Consider the following 16,917-nt stretch of genomic DNA (forward strand, 5'->3'; position numbering starts at 1 on the left):
AAATGGACAGCTTGGGTCCACCTTGAGTTCACAATGAATGCTTGACTTGACACCAGTGGGATCTTCTAATCTGCTTTGCAGATGGATATGTGGAGCCTGTTAAATTGATTTATAGTACCAATGGCATGATTTTGCAATCTTACTAGTACTAGATACATGGCTGGAGCAGCAATTACTGTGAATGTGGGATTGAAACTTTTGAGATACCTTTTAAAGAAGCTATAGATAGTAGATTGCCTGTTCCCTGTACAAGCAGCCATAAAAACTGGTAGTATGGCTTACTGCAATTAAAATGATTTCAAACATGCAAGCAGCCTATCACTGTTCCTGTACAATCCACCAGCCTAGTAAATGTCATGCAAAAAAGTGATGGCTGTTCTAGGTGTGGCATACCAGAAGTAGCTCCTGTACTATGTAATACTTAAATTTTGCAGCTGAGCAGCTTAACCTTATAAGGAAATCTCCTTGAAGCATTACCTGGGAGTGGCTGTCAATGAGGGACAGAGCTTTGTTATCTGCATAGCTGAAACTGAGTCAGCTGTGAAATCATCATGCTGTTAAAAGGTGACTCAATACTTGGGTTTTTCTCTATCTTACGCTCTTCGACCATGTTATATGATACCATATCGGAGAATTATTGTTGAAAATGAACACCCTCCCCATTCCATTTTAGGTTGGACAAGAATGTATGTGGATAGACAAATTGATACTGGATGTAGACAAGCTGATACAGCTGTGTAATAAATAGTTCATTCAAGATAAAATCTGTTTGTCATCTATAAAAATTAGGTATTTATGTTGTACAAATACTTTGTGCGTACGGTCAACCTGCTTACGTAAATAAGGAAAGAGAGCTGGTTAGGGAAGGCAGTCAAACATGTTGGTGGAGGCAGAGAAAAGAGAAGACATTTAGCAATTATGTTCTCAAATTTGCAGTGGCATTGGGTAGTACTTTAGCATTGCACCACAGATTTCCCCCCCCCCCCCCCTTAGACATTTCTCATTTTAACAGGAATTTCAAGACTTTTTTTTCCCCCCTACCTGGCATAGGGTAAAGACATGAATGAATCTGCAAGCCAAGATATCAAAAGTACCAATTACTTGAATGTACCAGTTAGTCTTCTGTGGTGTTGCAGGTGGGAAGTTAAGGTCAAGTGTAGTCTTCAGGTCAAGCAGTGTTAAGAGGTTGGGGGTAAAGAGGCTAGGAGGCGCATGAGGGGGAACAAGGAGGATGGCTGGAAAACTACCGGGGTTTGTTGGTGGGGAGGGTGGAATTATGCTAGGAATTAGCCTTAGCGATGGGGAGTAATTGTGACCCAGGGCCTGAAAAGCACAGTGAGAGGTTACGGGGGGAGTGATTTGTGACCTTTTGCCTGAGAATTACCTTGAGGAGGAACTAGTGCCTTAAAACTACTGTAGCCGGGGGTGGGGAAGTGACTAATTTAACTGAGATGATGGGGAGAACATTACTTCTGTATTTTTCAATGTGAAGATTTCATTTTCCCCATTCAGTATTTTGGTTTGCTAATACAGATGACATTGATTAGTACACTCTATATAGTTTATGCATAATATGCTCAATAAAGAGTGCACAATTTTGATCTAATGTCCAATTTCTCATAGAATCATAAGTTTACAACCGAGCAGGGGGCCAGTTGGCTCATTGTGTCTGCTGGCTCTTTGCTGAACAATCCCCATAGCTCTGTATCTTCCTTTACTTCCAATGCCTATCTACTAGTGGCAAAACATTCCATGCTCTAACAACTCCCTGCATAAAGAAATTTCTTTAACCCCTCTCTTCACTTTCTTAGTGACCATTATCAGATCCCTTCAAATGATGGTCCATGGTTATCTGGTACAATAATTGGTTGGTTCTCAAATACATTGACTGAGAGCCCTTAGCAGAAGGTTAACTTTCAAACAAATTGACCTTTTCTTCGGAACTGAAAAAAAATGGATATGTGAATCTTTCAGTTTTCTTTTTATAAGCACCATGATGGAACAGTGGAAACATTTCCCTGACAAGCTGTCTTCTTTTGAATATGATGTAGCTGAATGTTTGAAGTATTAAGCTGTGTTTCTCCATAAAAGGATTTGGTCAGTGAGACTAGATGGGCTGTTTTCAATCCTAGAGTTGGGAAGAGCTCATATTTTCTAAATGGTTGAGGTGACCCAGGTGGCTTTGCGTTGGGAATTTTTGAACATGTTTTATCTTAATAATTCTGTTGATCCATATGGACCAGAAAGGTCTCTGGTTTAATTCATGGTTTGTGCTAAATTAGCTAATCTCAGCCAGACTAGAGGGGAAATTTCAGCTGGGGGTTCTGCCCTGATTGATATCTAGTGACCCACACTGTAAAATCCACTTTACTAGAAATGTTTGATTTTTCTTGTATCTGCTGCTCTTATAATCTCATTCAAATTGTTTGGTATGTGATTACATTTTGTGTTGCATGAAAAGTACAAGAACCTACATGAGGTTGGGAATCAGAATTGCATGGACAAATAATATGCAGAGGCAGCTGGTACTGCAGGGAAACATTCATATATAGCGTTATGGGGAACTGCTGTGGAATTACTTAAAAATGCCCCCTTTCTGTTTTGATGAGCAGTAACTTCAGCTAAACTTTAAACAAGCAAAGTGTGACTATTTGGGGGTTTAGGTTTTATAGGTATTTTAAGGTTTATTCTCCCTCTGTTGCACTTGGAGCTCATCTGCAATTTACTTTCTACAAATATTGGAACACAAAGTACAAACTGTCTAATAGATATAGAATGTAGTTTCTATTAACCTGGGGCTCGAGTCTTGCATCTTTATCATTCTGGGTTTATTTTACAACTATAAGGTATGAAACCCTTCAAAATTGTTCTTGTTTCCCATGCAGAACTACACAGACTAAAATTAACAAAGTTTAGTTGATTATGAGCCATGAAAGAAAAATTGTCAAAAGTTTGAAAATAATACAAACTTTTAATCTGCTAATAGCTCCACTTTATGCAGAACACCCCATAAGACCCACTGATATCTCTGAAGTAGATACTTGTCTAAATTAAATTTATTCTATTTGAGCTTGAACTCCACAGACATTGCTGGTCCCATTTCGACCCTCTTTACCCCATTATTCTACATCATATTAACAAAGTTAAACTTGACCACTTTCCTATTTGAGAACAAAAGCAGAAAACTACCGAATTCCTCAGAAGCACTTGCATTATTTGATAGTGTAGCTGCTTTTAAAGTTTTAGATACAGTTGCCATTTCTTCCATACTTTTGCCTTTAAGGGCCACCCTGCTGTTTTTTGACTAGATACAATAGTTGGGATAGCCAAATTCTGGTGGGGCTTCCAATTAACAATGGGCACTGGCTTATGGCCAATGATATTTTCTATGTACAAGAGCCCTTTGTATTGTATATGAAAAGTTGTGTTTGGATAATTTTCTCATCTCATTTTAAAAGCAAAGTTACTGATTTTTTTTTAAAAACTACCTTTGTGATAGGATAAGCAATACTTGACAACTGCTAAAGTCAGCATAAGTGAGAAATGGGTCCATCCTGTAGCGCACTCCTGGCATGGTAGTGAATATTATATAACACACAGGATTATTACTTTAATGTCTTTTTCACAAGTTTAAGCATGGATTTCCAATATAATGTTTAATGCAGAATATGGTGTCTGAATCACTCCATATGTTGAGTTATTTATTCACCACTGGGTAAGAAAAGCTTGCTGAGCTAGTTTGGGGACCATTACTAGTGTTTCCTGTTGTACAGTGAAACTGAAGGAAAATAACTGGCTCAAGGTATTTATTTTTGTAAATTGTCCTGTCTCTGGTCTTGTACATAGACTACATGAGAGATCCTGGGTAATGTGTCGGACTGCCGTTTCTCTTTTCCCTTTTTTTCCCCTCCCACTCCCATCCTTGGTTTGGTGAGGAAAAGAGGTGATTGTAGCTAAATCCAATGCTGTTCTCACCCAACAGCTGCATACGTGGGTCACTGGATAGAGATTTTGTCACTCCTAAGTCTTGGGACATCTGAGGCTGATAGCACTTCCACTGCTACTCTGGCTGAACACTGAATAGGAATTGAAGCTGGGACCTTCCTGATCTCTGGCTCAGTGCCACACAATGCTCTTTCCCACTTGATCATTGGCTAAACCTAAACCCTTGATTTCTCAGGTGCCTATTGTGCAGGTATAGATGAGAAGATATTGTTTTACACATTTTACTTTATAATTTTATATCTGTGGACGAGTGATAGTGACATTGTCCTTAGATATTCTGTACAAATGCTCAAAAAATTCAGTTGCTCTGAGGTGCTACTCTTGATATAACAAATTCCCTGATTTTGAAAATTATGTCTCAATAACAAGTTTATAATACATGGTAACCCTTCTTTATCCATTAGAAAAAGGAGTAGACCATTCAACCCTTGGGCCTGCTTTGCCATCAGTTAGATCATGGCTGATCTGAACTTCAACTTCATTTTTCTGCCTTTGCTCCATATCCCTGGATACCCTTACCTAACAAAACTGTCTTGAAAGCTTCAATGTACTAGCATCCACAGCCTTTTAGGGGAGAGAGTTCCAAATTTTTTACTACTTTGTGTGGAACAGTGCTTCCTGATTTTGTTCTTGACTGGCCTAGCTCTAATTTTAAGATTATATCTGCTTGTTCTTGATTTCCCTATCAGGGTAGGAACAGGAGAAACTATTTCCTCTATCAAATCCTTTTGACATATTTAAGATGATTAATCAGAATATGCCCTCAAACCTCCTATACCCAAGGGAATATAAGTCAAGTTAATGCAACCTGACCTCATAATTTAGTCCTCAAAGCCCTGGTATCATTCTGATGAAACTGAATGCAGTACTCCAGATGAGGTCTGACCAAGGCTCCATATAGCTGAAGCATAACTTCCTTCCCTTCGTATTCCAGTCCCCTTGAGATAAAGGCCACCATACAATTAGCCTTTTTGTATCTGTCTGACTGGCTTTTAATGATTTGTGTACTTGGACTCCCAAATCTCTCTGCTCCTCTACAGTTCCTAGTTTCTCACCATTTAGAAAATACTCTGATTTATCATTCTTGGGCCCAAAATGGATGACCTCACGCATCCACATTGAACTCCATTTGCTATAGTTTTGCACACTCATTTAACCAAACATGAATCTTAAACATGTTGTACCTGGAAATGGGCAGTGAATTGGTGGTAAAACTACTTAACTCCCATATCTTCTCCAGTCCATTAATATTGGTTTCTGTCAAAAACCTTATTAGTACTCTGATACTTTAGTCACTTATAGGGTGCAATACAAGTGACTACCGATATGGAAAAAGCTTAGATTATTGCTGAGGTTGAAATATTTGTTTTCATTATCCCTCCAAGTATAATTTATCCTATGATCTGACATTATACACATCGTTTATTGGCCCTTATCTAATCAAGAAATACAAAATATTCGCGCTAAATTTAATGTGGCTCCTGAAGACTGCACTTCAAGGTGTGAGTGCGTAAAAGCACACATAAGCTGTGCTGGACACTCCTAAGAATTAAATGTATGATCTCAGCATCCAGGAATGCTATGGCTGTTTTGATTGTCAAGAGTGGAGGCTGAGCAGTCTAACTAAGTGTAGATGAAATAAGCAAATTTATGATCCAGTTAGCTGTCTGTTAATTTATAGTAAATGGCTTATTGAGATTTGCTACCATTTTCTGTTAACAATGGAGTTCCCTTGTTTATTTGTTCTGAGTTGATAGTGGGTTTGTTTTGTAAGGATTAATGATGCGTACAGATGCATGCCTATATTCACCCAAAGGATTGCTTTGTCTAGCTCCAACTGACTGAATGCAACTGCATATAGAGATTTGCTTAATAACTTCATGAACATGAGCCCAGGAATGGTTAAAAGGGTGGTGAGGGTTGTGTTTGGAGACACTTAAGTTCTAACATGACGTTCTTTGCAGTTAAATTCGAGAGTTAGTTTTAAGCTCATGTTGAACTTGCAGTTAGTTTATTTTCTCATGTATTGGTTCAATTAACTGTTAATCTGTAAAATGTTACCTATTGCACTTCTAACTCTTCAGCTCTCTCCTTCAAATCCCTCCCCGCCACCAAAAAAAATCCTGGCTATAGCTTTAAATAAGGAGAGGAGGAGAAGCTTGTAAATAGCAGTAAGAGATCCTGGGTGAGAAGTACTTCCAATGTCCTCTCCATTACGAGACCTCACTACATCTGAGACCTACATATTGAATAGGCCCATTTCTAAGTACTTCCTTGTTTCTCTTATCCACGTGCCCATGTTTGCCTCCAAGCCTTCTACCACTATCCTCCACCCTGCAAAAAGCAATTCACCTCCCAACTTCCTCTCCAGCACAGGCATCAACTCCCTTTTTGCTAATCCTCCACCCACCATGAGATTGCTGCCTTTGTTGACCTACTCAACATTGCGCTCTCATACATTTGCCACCAAATCCTTCACATTCTCTCTCCTGCACAGTTTCCACTACCCCCCCCCCCCATGGCATAACACCCACCTTCACATCCTCAAATCCTAGGGCTGTAGGCTTAGGCTTAAATGGTGCATAATTTACCTGGTTGTCCACTGCCAGATCTGTCTTGACTACTGTAAAAATATATTGCTGCTCCCTCCCTTGGCAGATCAACCTGGAAGGCAGTCCCACACTGTTTCCTTCAAATACCTCTTCAGCCTCATTGATCCTCACATTGATGCTCGATAAGTAAGCTCAGGGATTTCTTTATCTCCAAAACTGAGACAAACCATCCAGTTGCCTCAGCTGCCTCCCCTTGATCCATTCCATTGACGCCTACTATCACCCAATCTCCCCTTCTGAAGTTTCGCAATTTGTTGTCAGCAGTTAACTCCACATCCATCGTTCCCACCATTCTGGTTAAATTCCTTCAGTCTAGTTTCTGTTTCCCCATGGCACTAAGCCTACCATAAAGTCACCAATTCTGTGTGTCTCAGTGCAGTACAATAAGCCTGCTCATCCTCAAACTCTGTTAGATTTGACATGGTTGACCCCACCATCTTTCAGTTCCTCACCTCTGGTACAGCCCTTGTACAAATAACATTCTAGATTTCCGTACAAGCTTGCAAAAGGGAGGGAGAGAAGTTGTGCAATTTTTAACTGTTTAAGAATGTAAGAAATAGGAGCAGGAGTAGGCCTACGGTCCCTCAAGCCTGTTCCGCCATTGTCAGATCGTGGATGACCTTCGACCTCAACTCCACTTAACGGCCTGCTCCCCATACCCCATGATGCCCCTAGAGTCTGAAAATCTATCCATCTCAGCATTGAATATATTCAATGACTCCGCATCCACAGCCCTCTGGGGAAGAGAATTCCAAAGATTCACAACCCTGAGTGAAGAAATTCCTCCTCATCTCAGTCTTGAATGGCCACCCCCGTATCCTGCGACTATGCCTCCTAGTTCTAGACTCTCTAGCCAGGGGAAACAATCTCTCAGCATCTACCCTGTCAAGACCCCTCATAATCTTATACATTTCAATGAGATCACCTCACTCATTCTTCTGAACTCCATAGAGTATAGGCCCATTCTACTCAACATAGGACAACCCTCTCATCCCAGGAATCAATCTAGTGAACCTTCGTTGCACCCCCTCTAAGGCAAGTATATCCTTTTAGGTAAGGAGACAAAAACTGTAAACAGTACTCCAGGTGAGGTCTCACCAAAGCCCCGTACAACTGTAGTAAGACTTCCTTACTCTTGTGCTCCAACCTCCTTGCAATAAAGGCCAACATGCCATTTGCTTTCCTAAGATTAAGTTTAAGATCTGACTCAGCCTAAAGTTTGAACTTTTCAAACTTCATGACTAGACTCTCTAAATTGGAAGATTGTACAATATGAAAAAGCTTTTTTAAACTCAGGATGGTTGGTTGTTACCTACCAATGCTACTTGATTTACACATCTCTTCTGCTTTCCTTCATCTTTCCTGCTAACTTTCTGTTCTGCCCTCCTTTATATGAAGGTGCTTGCTGGGATTTGTTTGAGCACTGGGTCCCCATCCTTTAGTACCTTGCACAAGTGGCCATTCATCACTTGAGTTTTGGTAGCGTCAGTACACTATTGAACCAATGAAGTCATCGTAGTTGAGTCTAAATCTGTTCTCAACCGTATGTCCACATTTGTACTTTCAGCAGTGGTTGCTGGATATTGATCAGTAGTGATAAATTTGATCATGTTTCTCTCCTTCCCCTAATCCAGGGGTACTGAGGCTAATTGTAGCATTCCAGATGCTGCTTTGGTTGCGATCAGCTAACTGGGTATTGAAGTTGGGACCTTCCTGGTCTGTGGCTCAGCTATTCACTGGGTACAATTGCTATGACACCAGGGCCTAAAAGTACAGAACATTTATATGCAGCTTGGTGTCATAGAATCATAAAATGGTTACGGCACAGAAGGAGGCCATTCGGCCCATTGAGCCTGTGCCGGCATGGTGTCAGATGGTGTTTTTACCAATGGCGATAACGGTAGTTTACAATGGTATTAGAACTCAATTTATTGACTCAACTATTTTTTTTAAAAAAGCAATTGCTGGCAAAATACAGTTTCCTAACCAGATGTCTTTCCTGTTGTGTCACAAGTTACTACTGTTTAGGTTAACTATTTCTGTATGCTTTTGAGCTTGATGTTTTATCCAGGCCTCGACTTACCAAAGTAATCGTGCCTGTACAGAAACATCATTGCAAACAGAATAGCTCCCAATCCTTTTTGCTGGTGTAATTTTTTTTAAAGCTGGCTTTATGCCACAAATTCTGCCCTCTATCGCTCTGTCCCTTCTGTTTTACAGCTCCCGAACCTCAAGTGCATTGAATTCACAATCCTTGTCCTTATTTACAAGTCTTACACTGCCTTGCCCCTCCCTGCCTTTGCAGCCTCCATTAGGTCTTTATGCCAGCCTCTGCTCTTCCTGCTTTGGTTTCTATTGCACCACTCCACCTTTTGGTAGCAGAGCCTTCAGCTGTCTTGGCTATGCACGGTTCCTCTCAACTCCCCTATCTTGCTACCTCCCCATACCTTCCAAAGCCACCTCAAAACCTCCCTCTACAACCATGTCTTTGATCACCTCCACTAAATCGTCTACTGCTTGGTGTACTTTCTTACCTTCTGAAGTGCGTAGGGCCATTTCACTATGTTAAAGATGCTATTTCAATGCAAATCGTTGCTTATACTTTAATTGAGAGTTTGGGTTTCATTTAAAAATATTGCTGCAATTGCAAAGCATGAATAAGTGGCATAGAAGTCTTTCACTCTTGCCAACGGTATGGCAACTGTTGAGTCAACATTGAGGCCATATTGACCTCACCAGCTGGTTCAAAGTGATGTGTTTACTCAAGTGCGATAATGTACACTGACAAATGAAATTTTGTAAGAAATGAAAGTTTTGTAAATTGTCTTGTCTAAGGTGTTAAATAGAATTGCTGTGCTTGATATTTGATTTTGCTCAAAGATTTACTGGGGTAGTTACTTCAAATACAGGAATGAATATTCACTGTTTAAGAACGTCTTCCTTGATAACCAAGAATTGAACATTTTTCTCAGTGGAATTTCTTCTGTTCAGTTCCTTTTTATATAACAAAAATCCAATTGCAAATGTTTTGATTTCCTCATTTTACTTTCATCAGATCAGGATATCCAAAAATATATATTTTCTAGGCATATACTTATTTTTGTTTTGTGCCCAGGACTCATTTTCTGCAACTAAGGGTACTCAGCTGACCAATTCAGACAGTCATACATCTGTGTGTGGGGTGCTTGTGTCTCCAGGAAGGTCTGTTTGAGATTGGAGCCCATATTGGGTGCAAACCTCCAATTTGCCTCAAGTTGTGGATTTCTTGTCCTTTCTTTACTGCTAATAAATTGCATTTCAAACATGGCTCAATTTAAACTGCTTGAATTTTTTTTGAAGTAATAGCCCAAAGTTACTGTGGAAAGCTCAAAACATGGTGTACTTAGATTTCCAAAAAGCATTTGACAAAGTTCCACATAAGGCTCCTAGTTGAGTGCTACTAGTAGGAAGATTATGGACATATGGATCAAAAGATTATCATCTAAGTTGGCCAGTGGTCTGAGTTTTTATTTCTGTTTCCTGGAAATTGGGTGGTAGACACCAGGGAAGTGATGGCTTTTTCTTGTCCCTACTGTTCATTCTCTCGATGTGATGTAGTAATGGGTTGCTCTTTCAGATCAAAGGTTAACTTATTCAAAATGTGTTAAACATTTCTAGTTATAGTCGATGAGCTTTGTATCCAGTGTTTATTTTTACTTTTAAGTTCTCTCAATTCTTGAGATTGTTTTAGGAAATTGGCAGAATTATTGGTAATTTATTGTGTATAATCCTGATTAACAGTTGTACCCTACAGCTGTAAGGTACATAACTGTTACCATCTTTATCAGTTTTATGTGCAGTCGATGGTCTGTGTGATTGGTACTAACCTGAGGTTACAGTAATAAGTGAAAACACAAGTTCTCTTAGACTCCAGTATGCAACTCTAGCCAAAAATAATCAGCCTCAGTAGTACTGTACAGAGACTGTAGGATTAAAATTAAGTTTCCAAAAGTCCTCGACCTAAGTGGAAAGTTGTACAAATCTGCAGACCCCTAGTTAAATGGGTTTATTATGTATGTTTCAATAGAGCCTTTGTGTATTTGACTATGTGGTAGCCTATAATTATCAAGTGGCAACTATGGTAAAAGGCTATCGAGATGAAAATATTTATATTGTATAAAAGATTTATGGTATTGTATAGAGCTTTCTCTAGGAATTTAGAATGCACTAAATGTAAATTGGTAAAATGTAACCACGGTACTACCATTATAGTTTTGTTCAGTGTTAAAGAATTCAAATAGGTCAGCAGAGCAAATATATCTGTGAAATATAAGGTCTTCAATGTTGGAGAATGAAAATTTTTAGAAACTGGAAAGCCCATTAGGCTGAACAAGCCTGTTCCTGTTTCATAGGTCTACCCATTTCCATCATAATCCCTCAATCCCCCTCTCCAGAAATGCACTCAATAATCTGATCCTACTTTATAACCCTCCAATATAACTTATTCCATAATTCAATTATCCCCTGGTGAAAAAGTTCTGCTGATCTTTGCTATTCTTAACTTTTTTACTTGCCCTTTGCTTAGATAAAGAGGTGGGTTTGTTTTGTGAAAAGAAACTGGAATGTGGATAGCATATTAAATGGAAACATGTTTGAGAGTGAATAGGAAAGAGATTGGGGTTTTGGTGGATAGTTAAAACTGCACATTCAGTGTTTGCGGGTGATGGGGTGGGCAAATCAAATGTTGAGATGTGTAGCCTAGTGTGTGACTTACAAGGCTAAGGAGGTGACGTTCAAGTTTGTATCTGGGCTTTAGTGAGGTTGCATCTGGAGTACAATATTCAGTTTTAGTCTCTTTCAAGATGGATGTAGAATTATTGGAAGTTGGGTGGAGGGCCGTGAGGCTGATGCCTGAACTTGGAGGGCTAAGTTATGAGCGAAGGTTGCCTACCTGGGACTTTAATCCTCCTATTCTCCAGAGAGTGAAGAGAAAAATAAAACCATAATTTTTGGCTCTTGCCATTAACTCTGGTCCTTTGATAGTGACATCCATCTCCATGCTCAGCCTGAACCAGGCTTTGTGAAAGCTTGTAAACAATTTTACAACACCAAGTTATAGTCCAGCAATTTTATTTTAAATTCACAAGCTTTCGGAGGCTACCTCCTTCGTCAGGTGAACGATTTTCACATCGTTCACCTGACGAAGGAGGTAGCCTCCGAAAGCTTGTGAATTTAAAATAAAATTGCTGGACTATAACTTGGTGTTGTAAAATTGTTTACAATTGTCAACCCCAGTCCATCACCGGCATCTCCACATTGTGAAAGCTTGACATTCTGTTCAAGCTAGAGTTGAGCTTCAAACTCCACATCCTATCCACAATCAAGACTGCTTAGGTCCATCTCTGCAAAATCCTTCTTCAGATCCCACTGTGGTCTCACCCCACCCTATCCTACAACCTTACATTCTCTTCCACATGCTTTGGTCCTCCATCTCTGGGCTTTTGTGAATGCCTTCTTTCTCTTTGCCCTACCATTTATAACAGAGCCTTTAGCTGCGTTAGCCCTGGAATTCCTCCCATAACACCTGCCTCTCCAGTTCTCTTTCCAACTTTTTAAAAGGCTTCTTGAAACTCATCTTTTTGACCCAGCTTTTGGTCATCTCTCAACTCACTCGTCTATTCCTTTTTCTTTTTATCTATTTTCCTCCACCTGCTCCTGTTCCCCCTCCCAATAAGCACCATGTTTTCCATGTTGAATGTAAGTATTTGTTGAGGGAGCTTAATAGAAGTATTTAAGGATGCATTTACACTATAGTGTCTGTGAAGTTGTTCAGCTTCACATCGATAATGCAGGCTGATGGAACCAAGAGGAGGGGTTTGTCTCTGTTTTGCTTCAGTCAGTTTGAACCTTCACACCTGATTTACTCTAGTGTCTGGGCAAACCTGTTTCGGCTTTGCACTGCTGAAAAGCACCATAAATTTTTCAGCGGTATGGAGAATTTGGATCCAGGAACGATCTTAGGGGTATGGGTTTTGAGGACTAGGGACACAGTTTGAAATTAAACATGTCAAAGAAATTTTAGGGAGTTTTTAAAAAATGAGTGATAGAATTGTGGAACAGATCACTAGTGAGGGTAGTGAGGCAGACTGCAATGACAGATTTTAAAATGAAAGAATTGGAGGGATCCTTATTAGGAAAGGGAATACAGAGCTGTTAGTTTCAGATTCACGGTAAAGAGACCAGGTGGTTTGGAGCATTACTATGTGCGTAATGAAATTATTTGTTCCAATAATCAGCCACTGGTTGTAACCAGTCTTTGTATGTATTGGCCCCAGCTGAGCAAAGGTATTCAGATTTCTTTGTAATGATTTGACTTATTTTCAAATAGCTCTTTCTGGGGTCTTTCTCAAAAGCCCTCTTTACACATTACTCATACCTAATCTTTTTATGATGGGGTCCCATGAGCATTGTTTTGTTTAGATGACCCTTGTACTGCAGCAGCTCTGTCCATATAAAACTTTGTATAACTGTTTAATAAAGTACGTGTATTATTGACATTACTTTCATATTTAGTGCAAAGGCTTTTGAGATACCAAAGCTAGTCTCCTGCTATTTGAGCTTTTAAACCAGGGAGCTATTTCTCTGAAGATGGTCACTAATGTTGCAATGCAGTTCTGTGGGTCTTGAGTTTCCAGTAGCACAATAGCAAGTTGTGAAATTGAACTCACCAGGAAAAATTACTATGAAAGCTGTGGGATTGTTGTAAAAACCGAACTTGTTCACTAGTGTCCTTCAGGGAGGAAACCTGCCATCTATATTACCTCTGACCTACACATGACTCCACTGTTGCACTACGTGGTTGAATTACTGCCCTCTGAAGTGTCTTTACAAGCCATTCAGTTGCAAGAACAATTATTATGAAATAAGTCTCATCGTTACCATCTCAAGGTAGCTAATGGATCATAAATGAGGCCTTGCCAGTGTTGTCCACATCCCAAGAACAAAAGGTAGTTTGAAATTATTGAGCAGCTAAAAATCTATTAAAAACAAGCACTGAAGTACCATTGCAATACTTCAAAGTTGGTGTTGGGAAAATAATCCACTTTTATGAACAGGAATTAGAAATTGTGATTACTTGAGTTGCCTCTTGTATGAATGGGCCTGAATATGGGTTTATTTGTCTTGCAGACATTTACAGCATGGTGCAACTCGCATTTGCGGAAGGCAGGGACACAGATTGAAGTCATTGAAGAAGATTTCAGAGATGGACTCAAACTTATGCTGCTACTGGAGGTGATTTCAGGTGAGGGTGGGTTGTAAGCTCTACACAAGCAAGCATTTAAAAGAACCTTTTTCAGCAGAAGATGTCTATTTTCACCAAGATTAATTGCCTCATATCTACCATTTCAAAAAATAAATTAGATGGTCATTTTTCATCCCTCTGTATTCTTTATGCGTTTTGAATATTTTTGTTAATATTTTTATTGACCACCTAAGCTACTGAGGCTGAAATTCTGAGGAAATTGACTTGATGTGCACAGTTGAAGGTAAATCATGCTAGTTACAATGTGATGTTTATGCTGTTAGGCCCAGTCACTCTTCCAAGCTCGAAGGATGTGAGCCCTTCCTGTTTGAATTTTGTTTAATCAGCAGAAAACAAGGGTGGTAAAAGTTAATTTTGAATAAAGTTAGGTACATGATATCATTATGTTTTTCATTTATTCAACTACTTACTCCTTTTAAAATTTTGTCTGATGTGTGTCTGAAGCACAAATGTTGTAAATCCACAATCCGTAATCACTTAATTAGTGCTCACATTGCCTCTGGTTGCAGTGAAATCAGTCAGTAAATGAATGATGCAGCAATTAAAACATTTTACCTAATTTTTAATACAGAAGCAGGAGAAATAATTATCCAACAGTAGGATTTATATACACTTACTGAGTTTACCGTACTTGTGAGCCAACTGCAGTGGAAAAGAACACCTTGAGATTTGGAATACCTAATCAGTTTGCTTTTTAGGATCGGGATATAATTCCTCATCTGTTTCAAGTTATCACTCCTTAATAATTAATTTCAACATTTTGATAAATGGTGATTAATGTTGCTGTTCATTGGATTGTCAGGGTATGATTCCTAATCCAATTAAAACAAATGCAAACCTGGAGTTTCTGATGCAATACAAAATCTTTGAGATTTTTGGCCATTTCAATTTTTTTTTAAACTAACTTTTTGTAAGGGCTTATTGAAACTACATTTCTTGTCCGCTCCTGGATGGTTCACTGAGTGGTTGGGTATCCAGTCTATGCAGAGTTAGCTGATCTCAGCCAGTTGACAATATGTTTGCTACATTTGGCATCCACATCCCCCAAGGGAAACATTGGCCAGGGTACCTCTTCTAATGGCTGTCCAGGTGACCTGTTCTGGGATTAGCAAAGTGACCAGATAGTGTGTTGGCTGTTGGAGTTGCACTTAAATAATAGCCACTTTGAGGTAATGAAAGCTACCTGACACTAATGTAACCACAGCCCTTTAAGATGTTCAGTGGCTTCAGGAGTAGAAGGGAAAAAATTGGCTGGGGTAGGAGAGAATAAACTATATTCCCTGTGATTCTTCACCACCCATGTTGCATAGACACAACTTAAAGCAATCAGTGAGAAATATTCAACAATTAGAAAACAATTTGTATGCCAACAAACTGCACCTGTTGACCATGAAGGTTTCATTTTTGCAGGATGGGTTAGCAGGCATTTTTTTTGTCCCTTGCTAATATTCTCTGCAGTGCCCCCTGCCTTGGAGATGTTAACTGTTTGCTGCAGTATGGGTCCACAGGTGCCTTCCAATACCCTGCACGAGTGACCATTATTCATGTATAAGCTTCAACGACAAGTGTTGACAGACTGTGTCTAATTTGTGCGGGGTTTCAGAGCTAAGCTCAATCCTGTCCTAGCCAGATGTCTGCATATACACATTTCCAGCCAGGGTCACTGGATAGTGATCATTTGCAAGAACATTGCCATCCTAGCTGCGATCAGTTAACTTGGCATAGATCGGGGATCAAAGCTGGAACCCTCCTGTATCACTCATTTCCTTTCTGTATAAACTAATTAAGCCAGTGGACTCCCCTCAGCATTGTTTTCTGAACAGATATAATTGAATCCTGACCATTATTAGCTGATTTGATCAGAAATGTGCTTGAATAAACCAAACAGAGGGTGCATGTTAGAATGTGCTTGAATGCAATTTTAAATCTATTTGCCCAGTGTCCCAAACACTGCATGAGTAATGCAGTCAGGACAGCTGAGAGGATGGTCAACTAAGAGGATGTTTGGAACAGCTTCTCTTCTGCCCAGATATCCTGATATTTTCCAGTTGGGATCATTCCATGGTGCTCAGGTCTTCACTGTCCTCTGCATCACCTATTTTACCTATGGAGCTTCCACCTCTGGGGAAAGTCTTAGTTTTTGAATGTTGGTGGTATTAGTTTTCAAGACTTTCAAGTGAGGTTCTCCCAACTATTGGTATTTGTTTGCAGGTATTGCAGATATTTATGTAAATAAGTCCTTAGTAACTTCGTTATTTAATTTATCAAATGGATGATCTGAAACTTTTGAAGGTTTTTTTGTTAACGCAGGCACTATTGTTTTTTTCACTAAAGAGCCTAAAGCAGCTTCTCAGAATTATAGCTGTTTGTGTAATTTCATACGAAAGTTTTATAAAAACAAATATACTAACAACCATTTCTTCTCCCTAGGAGAGCGACTACCTAAACCAGAGCGTGGGAAAATGAGGGTGCATAAAATAAATAATGTCAACAAAGCATTGGATTTTATTGCAACCAAAGGAGTGAAGCTGGTCTCCATTGGAGCAGAAGGTAGGAAAAAAAAATCTTGTATGTAAATTGCATGGAAATTTTTTTCCTGGTGGAATGGAACTTGGGATGTTCATTAATCTATTCAGGAAAATTATATATTGAAATTTTAGACTGAAGTTGAAGTTAACTGGGAATTGGACATGCAGGCTAGTCAATGGGGCATGTTGGGGAATACCAGTTTTACTCTTGGAATACCAGATGTCCTTTAGCTCTTGTATATGCAAAGTTATCTGCATATTTATTTTCCATTTAGTTTTTTTTTTCCCCCCTTTCTCTCATGAAGTTGTTATCTCATGCTAGCATCTGGTTCTATGCACTGGTGGAATCATGTAACTTGCCCAAGTTTCCATTCTCATGTGTGAGCCTAAACAGTGCATGCCAGCAGATATTCAATTTTTGGCATCACAGCCCAGCTTGATTCTGTCCTCGCCATATCACGGGTCACTA

General features: G+C 39.4%; 1 protein-coding gene across 2 annotated transcripts in view; it reads left to right on the plus strand.

Annotated features, from left to right (window-relative positions):
• The window catches only part of LOC137305984 (alpha-actinin-1-like), a 98,898-nt gene that overhangs the window by 28,763 nt on the left and 53,218 nt on the right, over positions 1-16,917 (plus strand). For both annotated transcript variants that reach the window (XM_067974974.1, XM_067974975.1), the window contains exons 2-3: positions 13,785-13,899; positions 16,351-16,470. In XM_067974974.1, coding sequence (XP_067831075.1) covers positions 13,785-13,899; positions 16,351-16,470 — 235 coding nt within the window. The remainder of the gene's footprint in view (positions 1-13,784; positions 13,900-16,350; positions 16,471-16,917) is intronic.

Source organism: Heptranchias perlo, chromosome 41 (genome assembly GCF_035084215.1).
Source record: "Heptranchias perlo isolate sHepPer1 chromosome 41, sHepPer1.hap1, whole genome shotgun sequence".
Classification (NCBI taxonomy): Eukaryota; Metazoa; Chordata; class Chondrichthyes; order Hexanchiformes; family Hexanchidae; genus Heptranchias; species Heptranchias perlo.